Here is a 19,523-nt window from a genome sequence, read left to right on the forward strand (position 1 = left end):
TCTCATATTTCTCCTAATAGATGTAAGCACAAAGTTAACCAAAGAAAGTCACATTCTGAAGAAAATATGCTGCTTGGACATCATCTCATTGAAAACAGAGCTCCTTAATTAAGTGAAAAATACATCTAATTAGGTTTTATTATACCCCATCAGAAAGAATCTAGGCAAACAATTCCAAACACAATACAGAGAAGTGCATTTCTTTAAAACAGAAAAATATGCACATACAAATATCTTTCTACAAGTATTCTGCAGTTAATCACTGCTCACCTCAAATGTTTTTTCCTGTTTCACCCCTTTGATGAAACCCAGCAATTCCGCAGAAATGTTTCTGCTTGCAGCTGGAATCCTGCCATTTTCTTCTTCATTTCAACATGATGGTGAAATTCTCTTCAAACATCACTTGAGTCTGTCTGAGAGACTCTTGCAGGATGCCAGCTAATGACCATGGGAAAAGGAGGATGTGGGCAGAATTATATTAATAAATTATTTCATTTTAAAGGACACAGACTGCAAAAAATTATAGTATCAGAGCTTGAGGGCCATTCCCATCTGCTCAGTACCACTGCTGGAGAGGAGCAAGGACAGGAGAAGGAGGAACGACAGGTATGGTGGGGAACAATGGCATGCAACACCAACATGTGTCTCCAACCAAGTACTTGAAGCTCACAGAACCTTTCATCAATAATGAATTGAGTGAAATGTTCTCAAGATGAGCCATGGAGAATTAGGTTGAATAATTAGGAGGAATTTCCTTAGGGTTGTCAAGCACTGGAAGAGTCTCTGCCTAGGGAAGTGTTGGACTTACCATCCCTGGAGGTGTTTAAAAGACGTGTGGATGTCATACCTGGGGACATGGTCTAGCGGTGGACATAGCAGGGCTGGATTGATGGTTGGACTCAATGACCTTAAAGGTCTTTTCCAAACAAAACCATTATAAAAGCTGTTTTCTTTCCCAACCTAGTTGCAAATTGCCGAGTGACGTTCATTCTGGGCAGTGATGAGCAAACCCAGCCCCTTGGTCTGTGCTTTCTCCTCCAAGAGGCAGAGCAGGCTGTCAGTGCCACGGTGGGCAGTAACAAAGGGCTGCTCAATAATGGCCAACTGGGAAGATCTTCATGCATCTCTACCACAAGTGATTCAATAACTTGACAACAGATGGGCCTATAATTACAGCCCCTTTCAGAGATTTGTAATGCACTTATTTGAAAGGCATTGATTTTTCTTCCTCATAAGGAGAATAACAAAGGGAAGCGAAAATGCCTCAGCTTCACTGAGATTCACGCTGCCTGTCATATTCTGCAGGAAAAGTGAAAACATTCGGCTTCAGCCAGACAAACTGTGAATTTAATTGAATAGGGTAACTTTCTTCTGCTTAGAAGCTAAGCTGAAGCATGTTTTCTGTGAGCTTCGAAAATGTTTGAGCTGAATGCAAGCCAATCATTAAAAAAAATGAAAATAATAGAAAGAGAGATTCCCTGCTGCATGTAGAGTTCCCAGGAGAGGCAAAGATTGAAAACCCAATCCCATGGCCATGGCCAGGGCTCGTGAGGTGGAGGGGTGATAGATGTCTGTAGCCAGCATAGTCTGAAGCTTTGAACAGTGAACAGCAGAAAATGGATCCACTTATTTCTATGGTAACATGAATAACTCAGGACTACATTATAGTCCAAATCTCAGCTGGATTTGAAAACTCCAAGTGATCAGCAACCACTCTCATCCAGCAAGGCTGATGGTTTTCTTTCAAGGTAATATACTGGAGCTCGTACCCCATACCTCTCCTTTTTCTTAAAGCTGATAATGTTAAAAAGAAAAAAAAAAGGAAAATATAGCACAGCTTCACTCACAATGACTCCCAGTGTTGTTCCTTGCTGGGACAGGCGTCTTCACAACAGGGCCATTCTGCACTTCAGGGAGTCCTGTGAGGATGAGGAGCGAACTTGTCTCCAGCCCCAACAGGCTGTTTAACCAAGAACATGGTTGAGCACCTTCGTCTAGTGGGAGATGTCCCTGCCCATGGCAGGGGGGCTGGAACTAGGTGATCTTTAGGGTCCCTTCCAACCCAAACATTCTATGAACATCCTTCCCTCTTTGCCACTGCCTATGACTTCTGATTTTTTTTTTTTAAATAAAGATGATCTTTCACCACTTGGGAAGATCTTGAAGCAACAAGGAGTCTGCTTCCAGCCTGGCACAGCTATGCAGACTTGCCTGCTTTTCAATACTGATTTCACTGGGGTTGGACCTTAGTCCTCTAGTGGTGATGAAAAGTCTGGGTCTAATCCTTAGCATACAATCAATTTTTAGAGCAATGGCTCCAGAAATGAGCTGAGGGCAAACTCTACATCTTCTATTCCTTCTCAGTCTCTCTGTTCCTCCAAGTCTGAAAGGAAATTGTAGTGCAGTACTCCAGTCCTCCTAATCAGAGCCAATTCTGCCCTTGGGTCACATTTGCAGCACCTCCATCAAGTTCAAGCCAGTCCTGGAACCAATTCTATCACACAATTCTACACACTCGTAATCCCCCCCCTCTCCAGCAATCAATCTCTGTTCCACGCTGCCAGGTTCAACAGGAGAAGCTGCTGACATAAGTTCCCCAGGAGTTCTTCCTCCTAAAAATAGTGATCCCAACTCATCCTTTCTGCTCCAACAAGATTTTGACAAGGCAGTTTCAAAGCCACAGGAGGAGCTTCCCATGCAACTCATCCTTACCCCGGAGCTGTCGCCTCCCCCATGTTACACATATGCACTGTTTTAAAATGTGTTACTAGCATTGCATACGTCAGTACTTTCATCATCACTGAACATCACAGTAGGAAATGCACCATCCAGGGATCATGTTATGACACTGAATTTCTCTATGTGACAAGGAATGACAAAATAAATAGACTTGCGTCCAAGTTATGGCTATTTGAGAGATGTTTTTACACGAAGAGTAGCACAAAACTTAATAACGCAGGCTGAGGCTTTTAGCTCGATATTAGATCTCTGTCCTCTCTAAAACCCCAACACAAAAATGTTAAAGATATACAGATTATATAGCTACAAAATATGACATGAAGCAAAACAGACAGACCCAGCAGAACTAAAAAAAGGCTACTGTCACATCACAGTTGTGTGCTTGTCCTCCACACGTTTCACCTGCCTCACACGTTGACCCTCACCACAATAAATCTGGGCCACCGCTCTTCCCACACACCTCTGAAGGTCAACAAGCCCAGCTGCTCTGCTGGGTTTCTGTGCCCACACTTGTGTGCCAGGAGTTATTTTTCCTTCCATGTTTATTCTATGGTTGCTGTAAGCGATCTTTGGTCTCTGACCAGGGGCATTAACCGTTAAAAACACGTTAACCGGTAGAGTTCTCAGATAGCCTTTGTGTTCAGTTCATTCAGCACTGAAACAGAGATGCTGTTGAGTTGTGTGGGTAAAGAGTTCAACAAGTCCTGAGAGCTTTTGAAGATCCTGTCTAGCACAGGTCCTGGTAAAAATACTTTTGGCGAGATGTTTATTTAGAAGAGGAGTGGTGATTTCTTCAGGGAAACTCAGGGACCACCATGTTCTCTCAGCGACTTTTTTTATATCACAAATGCTAACAAAATATATGAGGGAAATTCATTAAATTAGCCCTATTTTGATTCAAGCTGATATTCACAGTGGGGCTATTGTATCACATTTTCTTGGCATGTTTTCAATGAAGGTAATCAAAATCTCTTCTTCTTTTCTGTTTATCCTCCGAACTCTATTTTTATCAGATGACTTTCCCCATTGTCATGGCAAGAGCAGTTTGAAGTCTTCGTTCAATTTAGCAATACATGACCATAAATACATCAGCAGATTGAATTCGAAAGTGACATGCCAAAAGCAGCTTTCTCCTTCTCTTTTTTTTTCCCATCCACACATCTGACTCAATTGCAGATCTCTAATTGAAAAGCCTCAGCGGTGAATTAAGATCATATACATTATTACGGAGCGCGATGCCCCATGCATGCTGATGAAAACTAGAGTGCCTGGTTGGGGCTGGAAGCCTTGTGCTCAGCTTAGCGCACAGCCAGAGCTCAGATCACCCTTTGCTGCGTGCACAGGGGCAAAGAGCACAGCAATGGGGCTTCGGTGACACTGATACAAGTGTTTATATATGTAATAGCACAGGAAGGGTGCAGGGCAGAGGAAGAAGCAGCTTATGGCTTATTCGCTTGTTGCATTCAAAGGGCAGAATGTGTCAGCCCCTTCGTGCCCAGCAGAACCCCAGTGAAGTCAAAGGGAATTTAGGAGGAACTAAATCATAGAATTTAGCTTGATAGAATCAGAATAGTTTGGGTTGGAAGGGGCCTTATAGACCATCTAGTTCCAACCCCGCTGCCATGGAGGAACAGAGAAACTGAGAAGGAGTAGAAGATGTAGGGTTTGCCCTCAGCTCATTTCTGGAGCCATTGCTCTAAAAATCGATTGTATGCTAAGGATTAGACCCAGACTTTTCATCACCACTAGAGGACTAAGGTCCAACCCCAGTGAAATCAGTATTGAAAAGCAGGCAAGTCTGCATAACTGTGCCAGGCTGGAAGCAGACTCCTGGTTGCTTCAAAGTCTTCCCAAGTGGTGAAAGATCATCTTTATTTTAAAAAAAAAAAAAGTCAGAAGTCATAGGCAGTGGCAAAGAGGGAAGGATGTTCATAGAATGTTTGGGTTGGAAGGGACCCTAAAGCCCATCCAGTTCCAGCCCCCCTGCCATGGGCAGGCACACCTCCCACTGGCTCAGGCTGCCCAAGGCCCATCCAACCTGGCCTGGAACACCTCCAGGGATGGGGCAGCCACCACTTCCCTGAGCAAACTGTGCCAGTGCCTCACCACTCTCATAGTGAAGAATTTTCTCCTTATATCCAGTCTAAATGCACCCCTCTACAGTTTATACCCGTTGCCCTTAGCCCTGTCACTACAAAGCTTTGTAAGCAGCCACTCCAAGGCTTTCTTGTAGCCCCTTTCAGTACTGGAAGGTTGCTCCCAGGTCTCCTGGGAGCCTCCTCTTCTCCAGGCTGAACAACCCCAACTCTCTCAGCCTGTCCTCCTATGGGAGGTGCTCCAGCCCTCGGATCATCTTTGTAGCCTCCTCTGGACCCGGGATGTTAAACCCCGCATCTTTCCGCTAGGGCCAGCTGGAATAAAACGTTCCCACATGGGATTTCAGCTCCAGGGAGAGGCAGGATGCCAAGTGAGACCCTGTCATTCAGCCTTCCCTTATGCTCAGCGCCCAGGGAGGGGGGTGTGAGATAAACGTGGTGAAGATGACAGCCCCTTCCCACCGCCCCTGGAGGAGCCCGCACGCCCAGGAGCTGCGCTCGGGGAGGGGAGGGAGCTCCAAACGAGCCTGTCGGAGTCTTTAAAAGGACTTGTCAAGCTGGAAAGGAGCTAGATCGGGAGAGGAAATGCAGGTCTCCAGTGATGCCCCTGTATCCTCTCCGCGGATGGTCCCAACCCCTCCCCGGAGCCGGGGGTCGCCTCCCCCTCGGGGTGTGGGGGGCACACGAGGGGCTCCGGCAGCGCATTGGGGCGGCAGAGCCAGGTAAGGGTTTCCCTGAATTTTGGAAAGGAAGGGAGGGACAGGAATGCTGGGGTGGTGATGGGGCAGAGCATCCCGGCGGAGAGCTGCTCCCTTCGGCTCCCTCCAATCCAACTTTCTGCAGAGTGGGTGGCCCCAAAGCTGTCCCCTCCCGGGCTGTGACACCCACTCCAGCCGGGAGCCCCGGTCCCTCCTCCCCGGGGTCCCCGCCCGCAGCTCGGGGTGCGCTCCCGGCTGGGGGGGATGGGGAGGGGGGGGATGTGGGGGTGTGTACAGGCGGAGCAGAACAGCACAACAGGAGTCCCTGGAGCTGCAGGTAACCATCGCCGGGGGGAGAGGGGAGCAGCGAGCAGGAATGCGGGAGCTCCAAAGGCGGATGCGGGGGCTCGGAGAGGGGCGGATGCGGGAGAGACAGGAGAGAGGGGGGTGCGGGAGCTCAAGGAGGGGATGCGGGAGCTCGGAAAGAGGGGGGATGCGGGAGCTCCAAGGGGGGAGCTCAGAAGGGGGATGCAGGAGCTCCAAGGTGGGGAGCTCAGAAGGGGGATGCGGGAGAGACAAGACCCAAGGGGATGGGGCAACCCGGGGCTTTGCAAATCTCACCCCTCTTCTGAGCGCGATGGAGGCACCGGAGCTCTCGGTCCCGTTTGCAGCTCCCGCACAGACAGAGTCCATCCCGAGTTTGTCCCTTTTTACGGGGTGTTTGGTGCTGGAGAGCAGTGATCCCATCCCGGCCGGGGGTATAGGGAGGGACAGGACCCGCTGGCAGAGCAGAGGATGCGGTGTTGAAAGCAGGACAACCCTTAGCTTTGCTTCAAAGCGGTCGCTTGAGAGGGAGGAGGAAGGCACCGGGGGAAGGATGAGCAGGCACAGCTCGGAACGCCACCTGCTCCGAGCGGCTCGAGCCCCACCGTGACCCCAGAAGGTGACAGTGCCCCGAATGCTGCCCAGACTGGTGGGACGGGGGCACAGAGAGCCATGGGGGGGGCTAAAGGTGAGGGCACGATGCTCGTTTCTCATAAAACACAGGAGGGAAGTGCAGGGGAGGGGTCAGATGTCCTCCAGAGCGGTCAAGAAGGGGATGGACAAGGTCAGAGCAGAGTCCTGGGGGGACCATCGGTCTGGGCTGAGAAGCACCGTGTGTCCGTGTGTCTCGCTGCAGTTCCCGGCACCCGCAGAACCAGGCACAGCTCGCTCCCTGTGCCCAGACCTTTGCACTGAAATGCAGGGAAAGAACAACCTGGCTCAGATGTTTTCAACTTGCAGGCTTGCTTTGGGGCAAGCTCAAGGCTTATTATAGTTCTGGGGGGGCGGGGGACATGCGGGTTACCCCAGTCAGGCAGTACTTAGGGTGTGGGATCGGTCTGTTAGTGCTTGTGTCGGGAACCCCAGTGCCTGGGGGGGCTGTCACCAGGGCTTGGTGGCCAGCGTTGAACTGTAGGGCTGGGGTGGGATGCACCTGAGACAGAGTCCTTGCAGCCTGGGAGGTGTCCCCGAGGCTCTTCTCCTGGAGCTGCTCCACTTTTTGTAGCAAGAGAAGCTGTTCCTGAGCTCCTTCCAACCTGAGGTCCCTGGAAGGGGACCCTGAGCCAAAGGAATCCACTCACCCTCAGCCTGGGAGCAGACACAGTTGAAAGTTCCTTGAATGAACTATATTTGAATCTGCCATGTCCCAGCGATCAGTGTGTGTCAATGGATTGCAAGGGGAGAGAAAGGGGTGGAAAAACATCTTGGTACCCCCCTGGTTACAGTGATGTGCCAGTAGGGGTGATGTGCCTGGGTGCGAGCGTGAATGTGTTGGACCTGACGCTTCCCTCTGGTTGAAGTTGCTTAAATCAATTGATCTGGGAGCAAAACCAGAAGCGTGTGATTTACATGAGGGTTTGTGTGACAGGACTGGCTCAGCCGAAGTGAGTAATCTCAAAGCATAACAGAGCCTCAAGTATGTTTGTAGTGGGAGGGAAGCGTTCAGCAAGTATTTGACAAACTGTATTTACAGGCTGTTTATTTGCAATCTAAAAATAGAACCAAGTCATCAGGTAACCTCTCTGCAGGGTGCTCTAGGAAACACTGGACTGGCCCGAGCAGGGTGCTGACAAACTATTGCCCACTGGAAAACAGAGATCCTGAAGATTTTGATAGTGCTAAAATTGGCAGGATATTATTCAACTTTGACTTCAGCTGATCAGTGTTCGGTACCAACATGGTTACTTGAAACAGAAAACCAGTTCAGTGCAAGGAAGGGGTTTTGTTGTGTCTTCTGTAGTAAAATATCAAACAACCTGGTTCTTTGGTGTGAGAAACACACCTTGAGAAACATCAAATACCAGATTTTAACAAGGAGAAAGTTCCCAGCTGAACTGAATCCTTTCGCTTCTTTACTCCAGGTGGTGGAATAGGAGTGGGAAAACGAAGAACTTTGTGTATGAAATGATGAGAGTTCTATACTTTCAGGGAGCTACTGGTTTAAAAGTATAAGAACGTTATTAGAACTGTAGGAAGTTGAAGCAGGTCTTGGCACAACGCTGCATTTCCCTCCTCCTCATGCAGAGCCTGGGTGTTTGTGCTATTTCAGAGCTGCTCTGCCAGGTGACACCAACTATCACACCACCATCTCCCTCCTTTTCCCTTCCACCTACAGTTTGTTGTCCCTCCTGCAGCACCAACCCTTGGCTCTGCCTGCTTGGTCCACACAAATGCAAAGCATCGAGACCCCCATGAGTTGTGTCTGAAGAGGCAGATGATGAACATTCATCCCCAAAAGGGCAAATTCACTATGGGACCAAGAGAGCTTTTCTTTGCTTCATTACAGCAAATTTCTCCACTAACACATTGCAGCTGACTCCATGGAACAGGGGTGAAAACATGAAGTTCGTCTGCTAATAGATACTTCTTGGATACTTATCCAGGTGCTTTTCTCCCCATTACTACCAAGGCCATCTGTTGTAAAAGCGTATCTGTCTGGATTACCATTTCGTCTGTTCCTGCTAGTTATTCTGCACTTGGAAGCCGTAATCTGCCATTCTGTTGTTGTAATTCTCTTCACAGCAATTATGTTTGATGCTGCATAAGGGAGACTTATAATTGCAGTGGTAAACAGGCAGCGAGATCAAATCTTGACTTGTAAAATTATGTCTCTTTATTTAGTTCACTCTTCATCCCAGCTATAGGTAGCTTTGACATTGATGGAATGCACTTTACAGAGTTATTTTTGCTTTGCTATTGTAACCACAGCCAGGAAGAATTTCGACCTTGATCTCCCTGGGTAGTTTTAAGGTTTGTTCTTCCTTCTGTTGTGCGGATGCTTCAGTCACAAATAGGCTGCTGTGTGCTGTCAGATGCCGGCTCTTGTGCCCAGCAAAAGCAGGTTTAGGGCACCTGCTAGTGAAATTGTCACAAAGGCTAAATACCTGCTTCTGAGCAGAATGGTCTGTGCTGTAACACCTCTGCTATTTCTTCTCTGGGTTTCATTGGGAAGGGATGCCGACAGTCCCGGATATTCAGCTGCAGGGGATGCCTATTATAGTTTTTTTAGGGTACTGCTTTATAAAAGAAGAACTTGAAATTAGTGATTACTCTGGAGCTATGTTCTTAGCTCCATTGTCCTTTTTGATTCCTGTGTTTTAAGCAGAAAGCATGTAATTTATGAAGTGTACCACTATGATGACTTGGAGATCAAACGCCAAAGGGAAAAGGAATCTGGATGAGAGGAAGTCCCCTAGAGGTGTTTTTTTTTTATTAATCCATTGATTAAGAATACCGAAACAAGTGTATAAGATATGTCAGCATGCTTTAATTATGTTTAATCTTCCTTTGTTGGGGTTCGTGGTCATTAACTGCTGTAGTGGCAATATAAGTTTGGATGCAATTGTGCCGGTGAGGGGCAAGCTACCCGCTAGGGAGCAGAGGGAATCAGAGGGGGAAATAATCTGTGCTCAACAAAGACAGCCAGAAAAACACGTTTTTGCAGCTGCTTAGTGTTTTCTGTTGTTGCCATGCCATTATGAATCCTAAAATACCAGTGGCTACAAGGCGAAGGCAACAAGGCTTTAGTGGCTTTGTGGGCAAAGCACTGAAAGGTGGGGCTTAGGTTTTAGATCTGGGTGACTCCAAGCACATCACATCCACAGCCAGGGTGTGGGTAATGTTCAGGTGATGGCAGAGCCTTGCTGGTGATGCCAACCTCCAGGCTGTCACCAAAGAGCCTCAGCAAGCGCATTTCCTTCTGAATCATCCCCACCATTGAAGAGAAAGTCGCAAAATTCATCAAATGGAACAAAAAAACCACCTACAGTAAAGGCTAATGTTCGCACAAAACCAAGAGAAGAGCCTGAAATTACTAAAGAAGCAGACTGGTGAGATATCACTGGCTTCTGGGGACAGCACGGCAGCAGGAGAACATCACTGCTGCTGTTGAAGGAGGCTGGAAGAGTTGTCCCTCCATGGAAAACACACAAAGGCTCCTCAAGAAAATCCTTTGGGTTCGTCAGGAATGCCAGAAATGGGTGGCTCAAAGAACCTGAGGCTGTTGGCAAGCAGGCGTTTTGTGCAGTCAGTCATCTTCAGGATAAGAAGAAATTTGAGGTTATCCATATAAAGGAACTCCTTCCTCACTGCTTCTCCCAAGGCTTGAACTCCAAATGTAGTGGAAGGAGTAAAAACCTTGAACTTACTATGTAATTTCTATAGTCAACAATGTCAAGGATATGTACTGCGGGAGAAAAATGAGGTAACTTCAGAAGAAAGATGTCCATCCTCATTTTTTTGTAGTACTAGGATGAAAGCCTCACATGACCACATCTCCTGACCATTCCCTACTGAGTGGCAGCACTGGTTCTTTCTACTGTCCTTGTATTTTTCCGATCCTGGAAAAAAAAATTTTGTTTTTCGGCCCAGACTGGATGTTGTTGAGCCAACCTGGACTGCTCCTGGGGAGAAATACCTTCCCAATCTCAGCACCATACATGGTCCCAAAGATGCAGTTCCGTGAATATGAGTTTACAAACACCAACTGCTACATCCCACCACCTATTTCATGTATCCATTTTCCCTTTAGCTGGGTCACACAGCTTGCAAGGAAATGCAGTCTTCCAAAGATCAAACCCCTCACAGCCTAAGAGGAGTATGGTGCTGCTTTGGCTTCTCCCAATTTTCCCCCCAAATAATCTGAATACAACTTTATAGTTTAAAATCAGTGCCAGAAGAGAATTAAGCCCATTCTTTCGCCAGAACTGGAGTCTGCCTTTTCTTATCAGCAATAAATGTAGACCTATTTAATTCACAAGAGTGTGGTCTCAGCTGACCTCTCCCTGACGTGTGCTCTCAAAAACTGCAATGATCCTTGGAGGGAGCCCATAGCCACAATACTTAAACCCCAAAGGCCGTGGTAACATTCAGAACCTGCAGATCGTCCCTGCCTATTTCTCATCTCCACCTTCAAGCCAGCATTTGTTTGAGCTTTGGCAGCTCTCAGCTTCACCATTCCTGCTGCCCTGGATTTCTGATTTCTCTGGTACACCTCCTCCCAGCCACAGAGTTACATGTGAGACACCTACTTCCCATCTGCACACTTCCAAATCAGAACAGCGTATTATGATTACTGCTGGTAGCTGGAGGGACTTCTACTCTCACGCACTGCAGTTTTTCTCACCCAACGAGAAAGCACGGTAACGAGCCCATGGAGGTGTTTGCATTCCTCTTGGAGGCACGAAGTCTTTTGCATGCTTAGGTGGTACAGAATTTTGCTTGCTCTTGAAAGGCATGGGTGTGATGTGGGCTGGGTGGTTCTGAATCTAGATTTGTGCCCCTGGATTATTATGGAAGCTTCACCATCATGTGATGGGAACAGAAGTTGCTGGGCACATGCTGGTAGAAGAGGTTTAGACTAGATATTAGGAAGATATTTTTTATGCTGAGGGGGGTGAAACACAGGCAGAGGCTGCCCAGAGAGGTGGTAGATGCCCCATCTCTGGAAATACCCTATGTCAGGTTAGATGGGGCTCTGAGCAACCTGATCCAGTGGAGGATGTCTCTGCTCACTGCAGGGGGGTTGGACTGGATGACCTTCATGGTCTCTTCCAACCCAAACCATTCTACAACCCTACTTGAGCACCTTCACCTGAGTCTGACGGCCAGACTTGGGAGAGATCTTGGGCCAGGCTGGTGTTTTAAATCTCCACTCTTCTATAGCAGATGCTTTAAAGTTTTTGTAGCAGAAAGGGTTTTTTTTTTCAGACCATGTTCAGACAATGGATGAAGAAATAGTCTGTGAATCAAATGTGCCACAGAAAGAAAGCATTTGAAATTTTCTGCCCTTCAGACTGTTTAATAAAACACATTCTATCATCAAGTCTCTTCAGCCATCTGTGTCCTGAAGCTGTCCACTGCACTTTAAAGTTCTAGCAGCAGAAGAGGTTTTTTAGGCAAAAAGCGCACTTCAGTGTAAGAGGAGAGGCAATCAGAAACACTAAGGGAAGAATAGTCTTGAGAGATGGAAAAGAATCAGCTTGTTCCCTTCCATTGCCTTCTTCACACCTGCATGCATGCTGCCTGACCAGATGGAAAAGTGTTCTCAGACACGGTCCTTTCCCTCTTGGAGTTCATTGATTATTTCTCATGAGCTGTTATGGAGGGTTTTGTTTCCCCACCTACACAGCTGCCGATGTTCCCTGGGTGCTCTCAATCGGTTCTGCCAGGCAGTAAATGGCATTGGAATACATCAAACTGAGATCATTTCTATGTAAACAGGGAGACCTGTGAAACATCGTGGTGGATCTTCATATATAAAGAGCCAGGAACTACCTTTGGTTCTGGATTCTGAAAGCATCCAGAGCTTATACGGGAGTGAGGGAGGGCTGAGTCAGTTCCTGAGCCTCTCCAGGCACCCTCTGCTAAGTGACAACAGAATTGCTCCAAATTGGACTTCAAAGCTTTCAGCACTAATGCCGGGGCTCTGCTTTCAGCCTGATTTATGTGCACTGTTTATTCAGCCTTTCAAATTACCTACTAACATTTTCTGTATCCATTTTCAGACAGAAAGCTAGGAAGAAAGGTGGGTTCTGGGTTTGTCTATTTTTGTGCATGGTGGGAAGTAGAGAATGTTATCCTCTCTGTTCCTTGATTTCACAAAAGAGGAAAAGGTGTGTATGGCAGGTTACAGGGAATGAGACATTCAAATTGTGAAGTTTGCTTGCCAAGTGGCACAGGAGGCATGCAAGAATTGACATTTCTCCTCAGCAGAGGAAGAACTGGCAGTGTTACCAGCAGGCTATGGACCTGAATGGCCCGCTTGCTGGGGCATTCAGACTCTCTTGCTGCAGGAAAGCTTTTCTCTCTGATCATGAAGTGTGATGGCCATCACACTCTCTGCTCTCACTTGTGTTTCCCAGCGGGATGCATACCCTGTTACCATCGTGCAGCCTCCCACCTTCTCAGTTTTGTCTAGCCTTGACCCCACTACACGGAACTTGTGAAAACTAAAGAGATACCACCATCTACTGGGATGAGCGCCTGGGCTCTCTCATTGTGCAGTTGCTTTGTTCAGGTATTGGTCTTATAATGTATTAACTGCACAATTCAAACACAAATTCTGACTGTGGGTAGAAAATTAAATGACGCCTAAGGCTTAGTCTGCTCTGAATTCAGTCTTTCTCCCTCTTTCTTCCCTTTTTTTTTTAATTTCTAGGAACAAGATGCCCATGAAGTTTAACCTCTCTTAGCCTTAAGAGAAAAACTGAGGAGTAAAAGTCATGGATCCTTTATACTTTTCCAACACATTAAGCACAGAAGCCAGTTCCAGCGATGTGAATTCCTCACTGCTGACCAATGTGACAGAGAATGGGATGCTCTCAGAGCAGCCCTCATTCAAATACATCCACAAAGTCCTGATTCCCATCTGTTACCTCCTTGTATGCGCAGTCGGACTCAGTGGAAACACGCTGGTCATTTATGTGGTTTTGCGGTATGCCAAGATGAAAACCGTCACCAACATATACATCTTGAATTTAGCTGTGGCTGATGTACTCTTCATGCTGGGCCTGCCCTTCTTAGCCACCCAAAACGCCATCTCCTATTGGCCTTTTGGCTCCTTTTTGTGCAGGCTGGTTATGACTGTAGATGGTATTAACCAATTCACTAGTATTTTTTGTTTGACTGTGATGAGCATGGACCGCTACCTGGCAGTAGTTCATCCCATTAAATCAACCAAGTGGAGACGTCCCAGGGTGGCCAAGCTCATCAGTGTGACTGTCTGGACATTCTCATTCTTGGTGGTGCTTCCAGTTATCATCTTTTCAGATGTGCAGGAAGACTTTCAGACCTGCAACATGAACTGGCCAGAGCCCGTCAACATCTGGTCAGCAGCATTCATCATTTACACATCAGTCCTTGGGTTTTTTGGTCCTTTGTTGGTGATCTGTCTCTGCTACTTGCTGATAGTGATTAAAGTCAAATCTTCGGGGATCCGAGTTGGCTCTACGAGGCGCAGGAGATCGGAAAGGAAGGTGACAAGGATGGTGGTGATCATTGTGGTGGTCTTTGTGTTTTGCTGGCTCCCGTTTTACACAATGAACATTGTCAATTTGATATTTATACTACCAGAAGACCCTGTATTGGTAGGGGTGTACTTCTTTGTGGTGGTCCTGTCCTATGCAAACAGCTGTGCCAACCCCATTCTTTATGGATTTCTTTCTGACAACTTCAAGCAGAGTTTTCAGAAAGTCCTTTGCCTCCAAAAGGGCAATGGTGTGGAGGATGGTGATCCCATTGAACACAGGCAAGAGAACAGCAGCCGCTTGCAGGAGTCAATGTTAACCCAGAGAAATATTGAATTCAATGGACATATGCAGACTAGCAAGGTCTAAGGGCATGGTTTGGTACTGCAAAGCACTTGTAGACCTGAAGAACTTTGGGACTTAAAGGAGAGATGAATTCACGGCATAGCTAAAATCTGGAGGCCCACAAGCCCAAATAGATGTACATAGACTTCTTCTCACTCCCCTCCCTTTCCCAGCTAAAAGTGTTATGGGCTCTACTGGGCAGTGTGAAGCTCTTACAGTGTTTTAGCTAAGTCAGATGTGTGGTACTACTTTCTGTACTCTAGAGAACTGATTTACTTGTACACACTGCCAGCTTTAGACTGCTCTAGAGATGCAAAACAACACTAAACTTGTTTTAACTGCCTTATTGAGCTGAGTTTATGGCTGCTTTGCACTGTTGAGATCAGATCAAGGCAGAAAACAGCTCAGATAATACCTTCGGAAGTTTTAACGGATCTCAAAACAACCTCCCCCACTATTTCTTAAGAGGAAATTTCATATTAAAAGGCCGCAGCACTGATCTTGAAATTGTGTATAAGCCATGGTTATAAAGTGCTACACAGTCCCTTCACATTGTTTTACTCTCATTAACCCACAGAAGAGATTCATAGCATTCAGGAACCTTTCAAACACAATAAGAAAGACTAAAAACAAGGCTACGAAAAGATTATTGAAAGGATTCAGTGTATTCATAATACCTTCACATTCTAAACCAAACTCTATATAGAATGTAATGTAACCACTATTATTATGTAAGTAATGATGATCGTGAAGTCCTGGAAAGCTGTTGTGTATATTTATTGGTTTTGAATGTAAGTATGGACATGACTATGAACTGTATTTTCAGAAATTAAAACAAGTTCAATCCCCTTCTGACTATTTCATGGCTTCACCAAGCAGGGTCAGGCACCATGCAAAAGAAGACAAAACCAGAACAAAACATCTTTTGCCCTGTAGGTTGACTCCAGCCCGCGGGACCTGTAGCACAGAGCAGGCAAAGCCTTTGCTTTGTGTCCTCTTTCATCTGTGCAGGTGGAGAACAGACATGCCTGTACGATCACAAGCCCTGAGGAACAAGCACCAGGCAAGGAAACAGCCTGAGATAAAACCACTCAGACCTTAAAATTATTTACTCCTAATGCAATCATTTAGCATGACGTCATAGGATGGACCGATTCCTAAGTAAGTTCTTGCTCCTGCCCACTGTTGTTCTGTATATATGCATCATTTACCTCCTTCATGCCATCAGATCTGGCCACGAATTCTCCAAGCACAAGAGCACAAGAACTCACCTGATATAATGAGAGAGAATTCCAGGATGTACCCAGAGCCTGGTGCTTGGTTTGGACTATTAGAAGCTGCATTTAGGCTCCTCGCAGCAGAAGCTACAGCCCACCTTCCATACACCTGCCCTGTACCATGGCTGTTAATTCGAAATCACAGCACAACCAGCTTTACATTGATTAATTAAGTCATGCAATATCTATTATTTCCAGAATTATCAGGCTGTTCCAGGCATAAATCAACTCTTTTATCAGTTCTTGAGACACATCAATTAACCTGTACAGGCCTTTATGTCATCTCTGCCAAGTCCATCTGCCTCCAGTGGATTAGCTGAAGTTTCTTCTGCAGTGAGAGAATTAGAAAAACTCGTTTTAGTTCACAGATCATTTTGCAAGCAGCAGTAATAATTAATGTTCTCACAGAGGGAGGGTGCTCCATGTACACAGCATTGGTAGCTTGCTCTGCAGAAGAACAGGGATGCATAATTAAGTCCAAGTGTGTGCTGAGTACATCTACAGCATCCTCCATCACTGGTCTGATCATCTGGAGCCACTGAGCTCTTAAGCACAGGGAAAACCAGCGAGACGAAGAAAACAGAGGTTTGTTCATGCCAGCAGCAAAGCTGAGCAATGCTGGTTGCTCTCACCAGCTGTATCATAGAATGAAAGAACGGTAGAGAGAGAAATGTAAAATATCCCTGCAGACATTCCACCCCAGGATCAGACACTCCTCATAGGCATTTTTCAGACTGAGGTGTATCAGACCCACAGGGACTGTGTGAGTGCTACTTTAACACAAAAATGTAAACATGTTGCTAGAATAAGTCACACATCTAGAGATCACAAACGTAATGAGAAGCAGATGGGAGAATAAACTCCAAAAGCAAAGAAAACAAAAACCTCTTTAGTGGATTAGGTAAAAACACAGAACTGAAACATAATCACACGACCAACCCGGGAGTAAAAATTGGTGGAGTTGAAATATTGGTGATTTCTGGGTAACTTCTTATTTTTATTTCAGGGACAAAGCTAATATTCATTTCAAACCTCTCTGAGCACAGGAGAGAGCTAAAGAGGTGTGAATAATGAAGATCCAAGTTTTATTGCACTGTCGCGTTAATCTGGTGCAGTATCAGGATGCACCAGGGTAACAATAATCTAGTGCATTAGGGACACTGTTTTTCTTTCCATGATGATTTTATAACATGATGGAAAGAAAAGCCAACAGCGTTTCATGCCAAGATGCTTTATAAACCTTAATATTGTGCTAACAAAAGCATCATCTTTTACCACAGAGGAAGAGTTTTAGTGCAAACTATGAGGTCTTTGTGTACCCAGCAAAATGTCTCTGTTCTTCTCTCTGACTCAAAGCCAGGTCAACATGTATTGTGTGGGCATACCATGCTCTAATCACCCACCATGGCCTTCAGGCTTATGCTACAGACACCACCTTCACTTTCTTCTGTTAATACATTCTGGACAATGTATACAATTTATGCATTGAATGAATCAAACCCAAAATTGTTTGCATGTTTTCTGGGTCCTAAAAAGTCTCTTTTTCAGGTACTATGTCTGTTGCATATGATAAGAACTCTTAGGTCTCTCACCTGCAGTAAAAAGCCTACCCAAGCCCACCTCACCGCTTTGTTATCTCAGCCCCCGGCTCATTTCCCAGCTGGCAGCACTGTCCCAGTGGGGACACAGAGTCTTCATCCCCCCGGGACATCGAGACTGCTCCACCAGCATCTCCAAGCTGCCCTGGATCTTGCTCCCACATCAAGAGTGAGCAGAAGTGGAGAAAATCAGTGCTGATTTCAGTGTGAAATCTAATTTGCTCTCCATGATGAGGGTTATACTTTGCTAATCACCCATTTTTCAATGGCCCAATTGAGGCTCTGACCACAAGTGATGATCAGAGAGAGACAAAGGATGCAGAATAGCATGATCTATCTGCTGATCAAGCCAAGGATAATCTTTCCTTTGATTTCAAAGAAACTGGTCTTGATAAAGCACTGAAGATGAACTTTTCATGAGAAAGAATGGCATTAGAATATAGGAAAACTCAGAAATGTCAGGATTTCTTTCAGATTCTTCACTTACACTGGGGAAACAGGTCTTGGCTTCTATTAATTTGCCAGAAGTAAAGAACACATTTTAGAAATGTGTGCAGAATGTACCCATGAGATTGAAAAAAGCTTTGCATTAGGCTAATGACTGATTTGTTTTCTAATTTAAAAAGAATCAAAACTAATTTTATTTACTAAGCAGGCAGTAATGGCCACGCTCCAGTGGATGAATAAATGTGCATTTCAGAAGGAATTCTTGTTTTGCAAACATATTTAATTTAATGCAATATATTCCCATAAAACAGAGGAACTAATGAGGAAGGGATGACTCTCTCCTCCCATGCGCTCTCTGTGGAGTCTCTGTAGGACTCCACAGATCTTGATTCATTTCCTGATTTTAACCTTGCACCTTTGTTTGATGTAAGGTAGGCAGTGATTTCCAAAGTTTTCTGCCTGTAAAACTAATCCAAAACTTCTTTTCTCACACGGCAGAGAGATTTGCAAGTCCCATCAACAAAGTGTGTGTTTGGTGCCACCACCATGGAGTTTACATAAGAATTGATGAAGCTGAAGTCTTTCTGAAGTCCTGTTGAAGTCTTGTAGGAATAGTTGCTATTTACGACAAGGATAAGTTCTGGTGCCTTGATTTTATGTCTCATTGACACAAGTCGTCTTTCTCTGATTCAGGTGGGTGTTTTTCTGTTGAAAGCTGTGCTAGATGAACAATCAGGTCTCTTTCCTTGACAAAGCATCTCCAGAAGGTTTGCAGCCTGCTTGTCACTACCCTCTCCGAGAGGGACTGTTTCAAAAGAAGACTGTTTTTTTTACTCCTGGGGCAAAGAAGATTGAATAGGTCACACAACCCATCCAACATGTTAACACACCATCCATCGGAGGCACAGCCAGGGTGATGATGCTGAGCCATGCCAAGCAGTACCCCTAGGAGAGCTGGGTAAAGGCTCAGTGCCAGAGCTGCCAGCCACGTGCAATACTCGACAGCCACGACGGTGACTTGGCAAATGGTATACAAGTCAGATAACTTTTGTCAGCGTTTAGGGATTACATGTGTGTGTGGTATAGGCTAGAGATAATATCCTTGCTTTATGGAGAAAATGTAAGTAATTTGTATACAGTGACAGAAGAGGAGGAATGAAATCTGGCTAAAACCTTGGGGAATCGCATCTCTGAAGGACGTGAAGGAGTATTTCAGCATACAGAATGAAGTAGTGTCTTTGATATCCTGCAAGCAGAAATAGGAATGAAAAGCAGGCTGCGGGAGCCTGTCTTAGTCCTTCTGTAGTCAGACTTGCCCTTGATATACGCTCTGTCTTATCTATCATGGGCCATGTTTGATTGCACTCAGCCTTGTCTGCAATTTCCCTCCCTATCTCTGAGCCACAGGTGTATTTCCTGCCCTCCAAGCAGACCTACGTGAGCAGGGTGCTGCAGTGCTTTGCATGTTGAGGCATTTCATTCTGACCCCCTCAGCCTCCAACACTTGTCTGAATTAAAACTGAAAAGAAAAATTAGTCCTTCCTTTCCTCCTCCCTGCAAATCACCAGGCTCTTTTGCCTTTTATAAGAGGTTTTGCATTCAACACCTACGCAGGTTTTACTCTTCCGTAGTCTGTTTGGAGATTTGCTACCATCCCATCCGTTGGAGCAAGATAATTCTCACCACCAGAACCGTGGTGCTAGAGACCCTCAGTGGGTGAGTTATCAACCCGCATCTGCCAGGTTGTACCGATGACTAATTTCAAAGCACAGCCAGTGGAAGGATTCTGCCAGTGCTGTATAATCAGCCACGC

At 45.9% G+C, this 19,523-nt stretch overlaps 1 protein-coding gene across 2 annotated transcripts; it reads left to right on the plus strand.

Moving 5' to 3' along the window:
• The first annotated feature begins 5,248 nt into the window (after positions 1-5,248).
• On the plus strand, positions 5,249-15,231 carry SSTR5 (somatostatin receptor 5). 2 transcript variants are annotated; one of them, XM_054080065.1, is made up of 2 exons: positions 5,249-5,557; positions 13,236-15,231. In XM_054080065.1, exon 2 carries the CDS (start codon positions 13,300-13,302, stop codon positions 14,410-14,412), a length of 1,113 nt encoding a protein of 370 aa, XP_053936040.1. In that variant the 5' UTR covers positions 5,249-5,557; positions 13,236-13,299; the 3' UTR covers positions 14,413-15,231. The 2 variants fall into 2 exon arrangements, with proteins under 2 accessions (XP_053936040.1, XP_053936042.1); XM_054080067.1 differs by lacking the exon at positions 5,249-5,557 and adding an exon at positions 5,829-5,870.
• Positions 15,232-19,523: the final 4,292 nt, after the last annotated feature.

Source organism: Cuculus canorus, chromosome 15 (genome assembly GCF_017976375.1).
Source record: "Cuculus canorus isolate bCucCan1 chromosome 15, bCucCan1.pri, whole genome shotgun sequence".
In the NCBI taxonomy this organism is placed as follows: domain Eukaryota; kingdom Metazoa; phylum Chordata; class Aves; order Cuculiformes; family Cuculidae; genus Cuculus; species Cuculus canorus.

Coding starts and splice junctions, on each gene's coding strand:
- SSTR5 (XM_054080065.1), top strand. CDS start 13,300: ATGGATCCTTTATACTTTTCCAACACATTAAGCACAGAAGCCAGTTCC.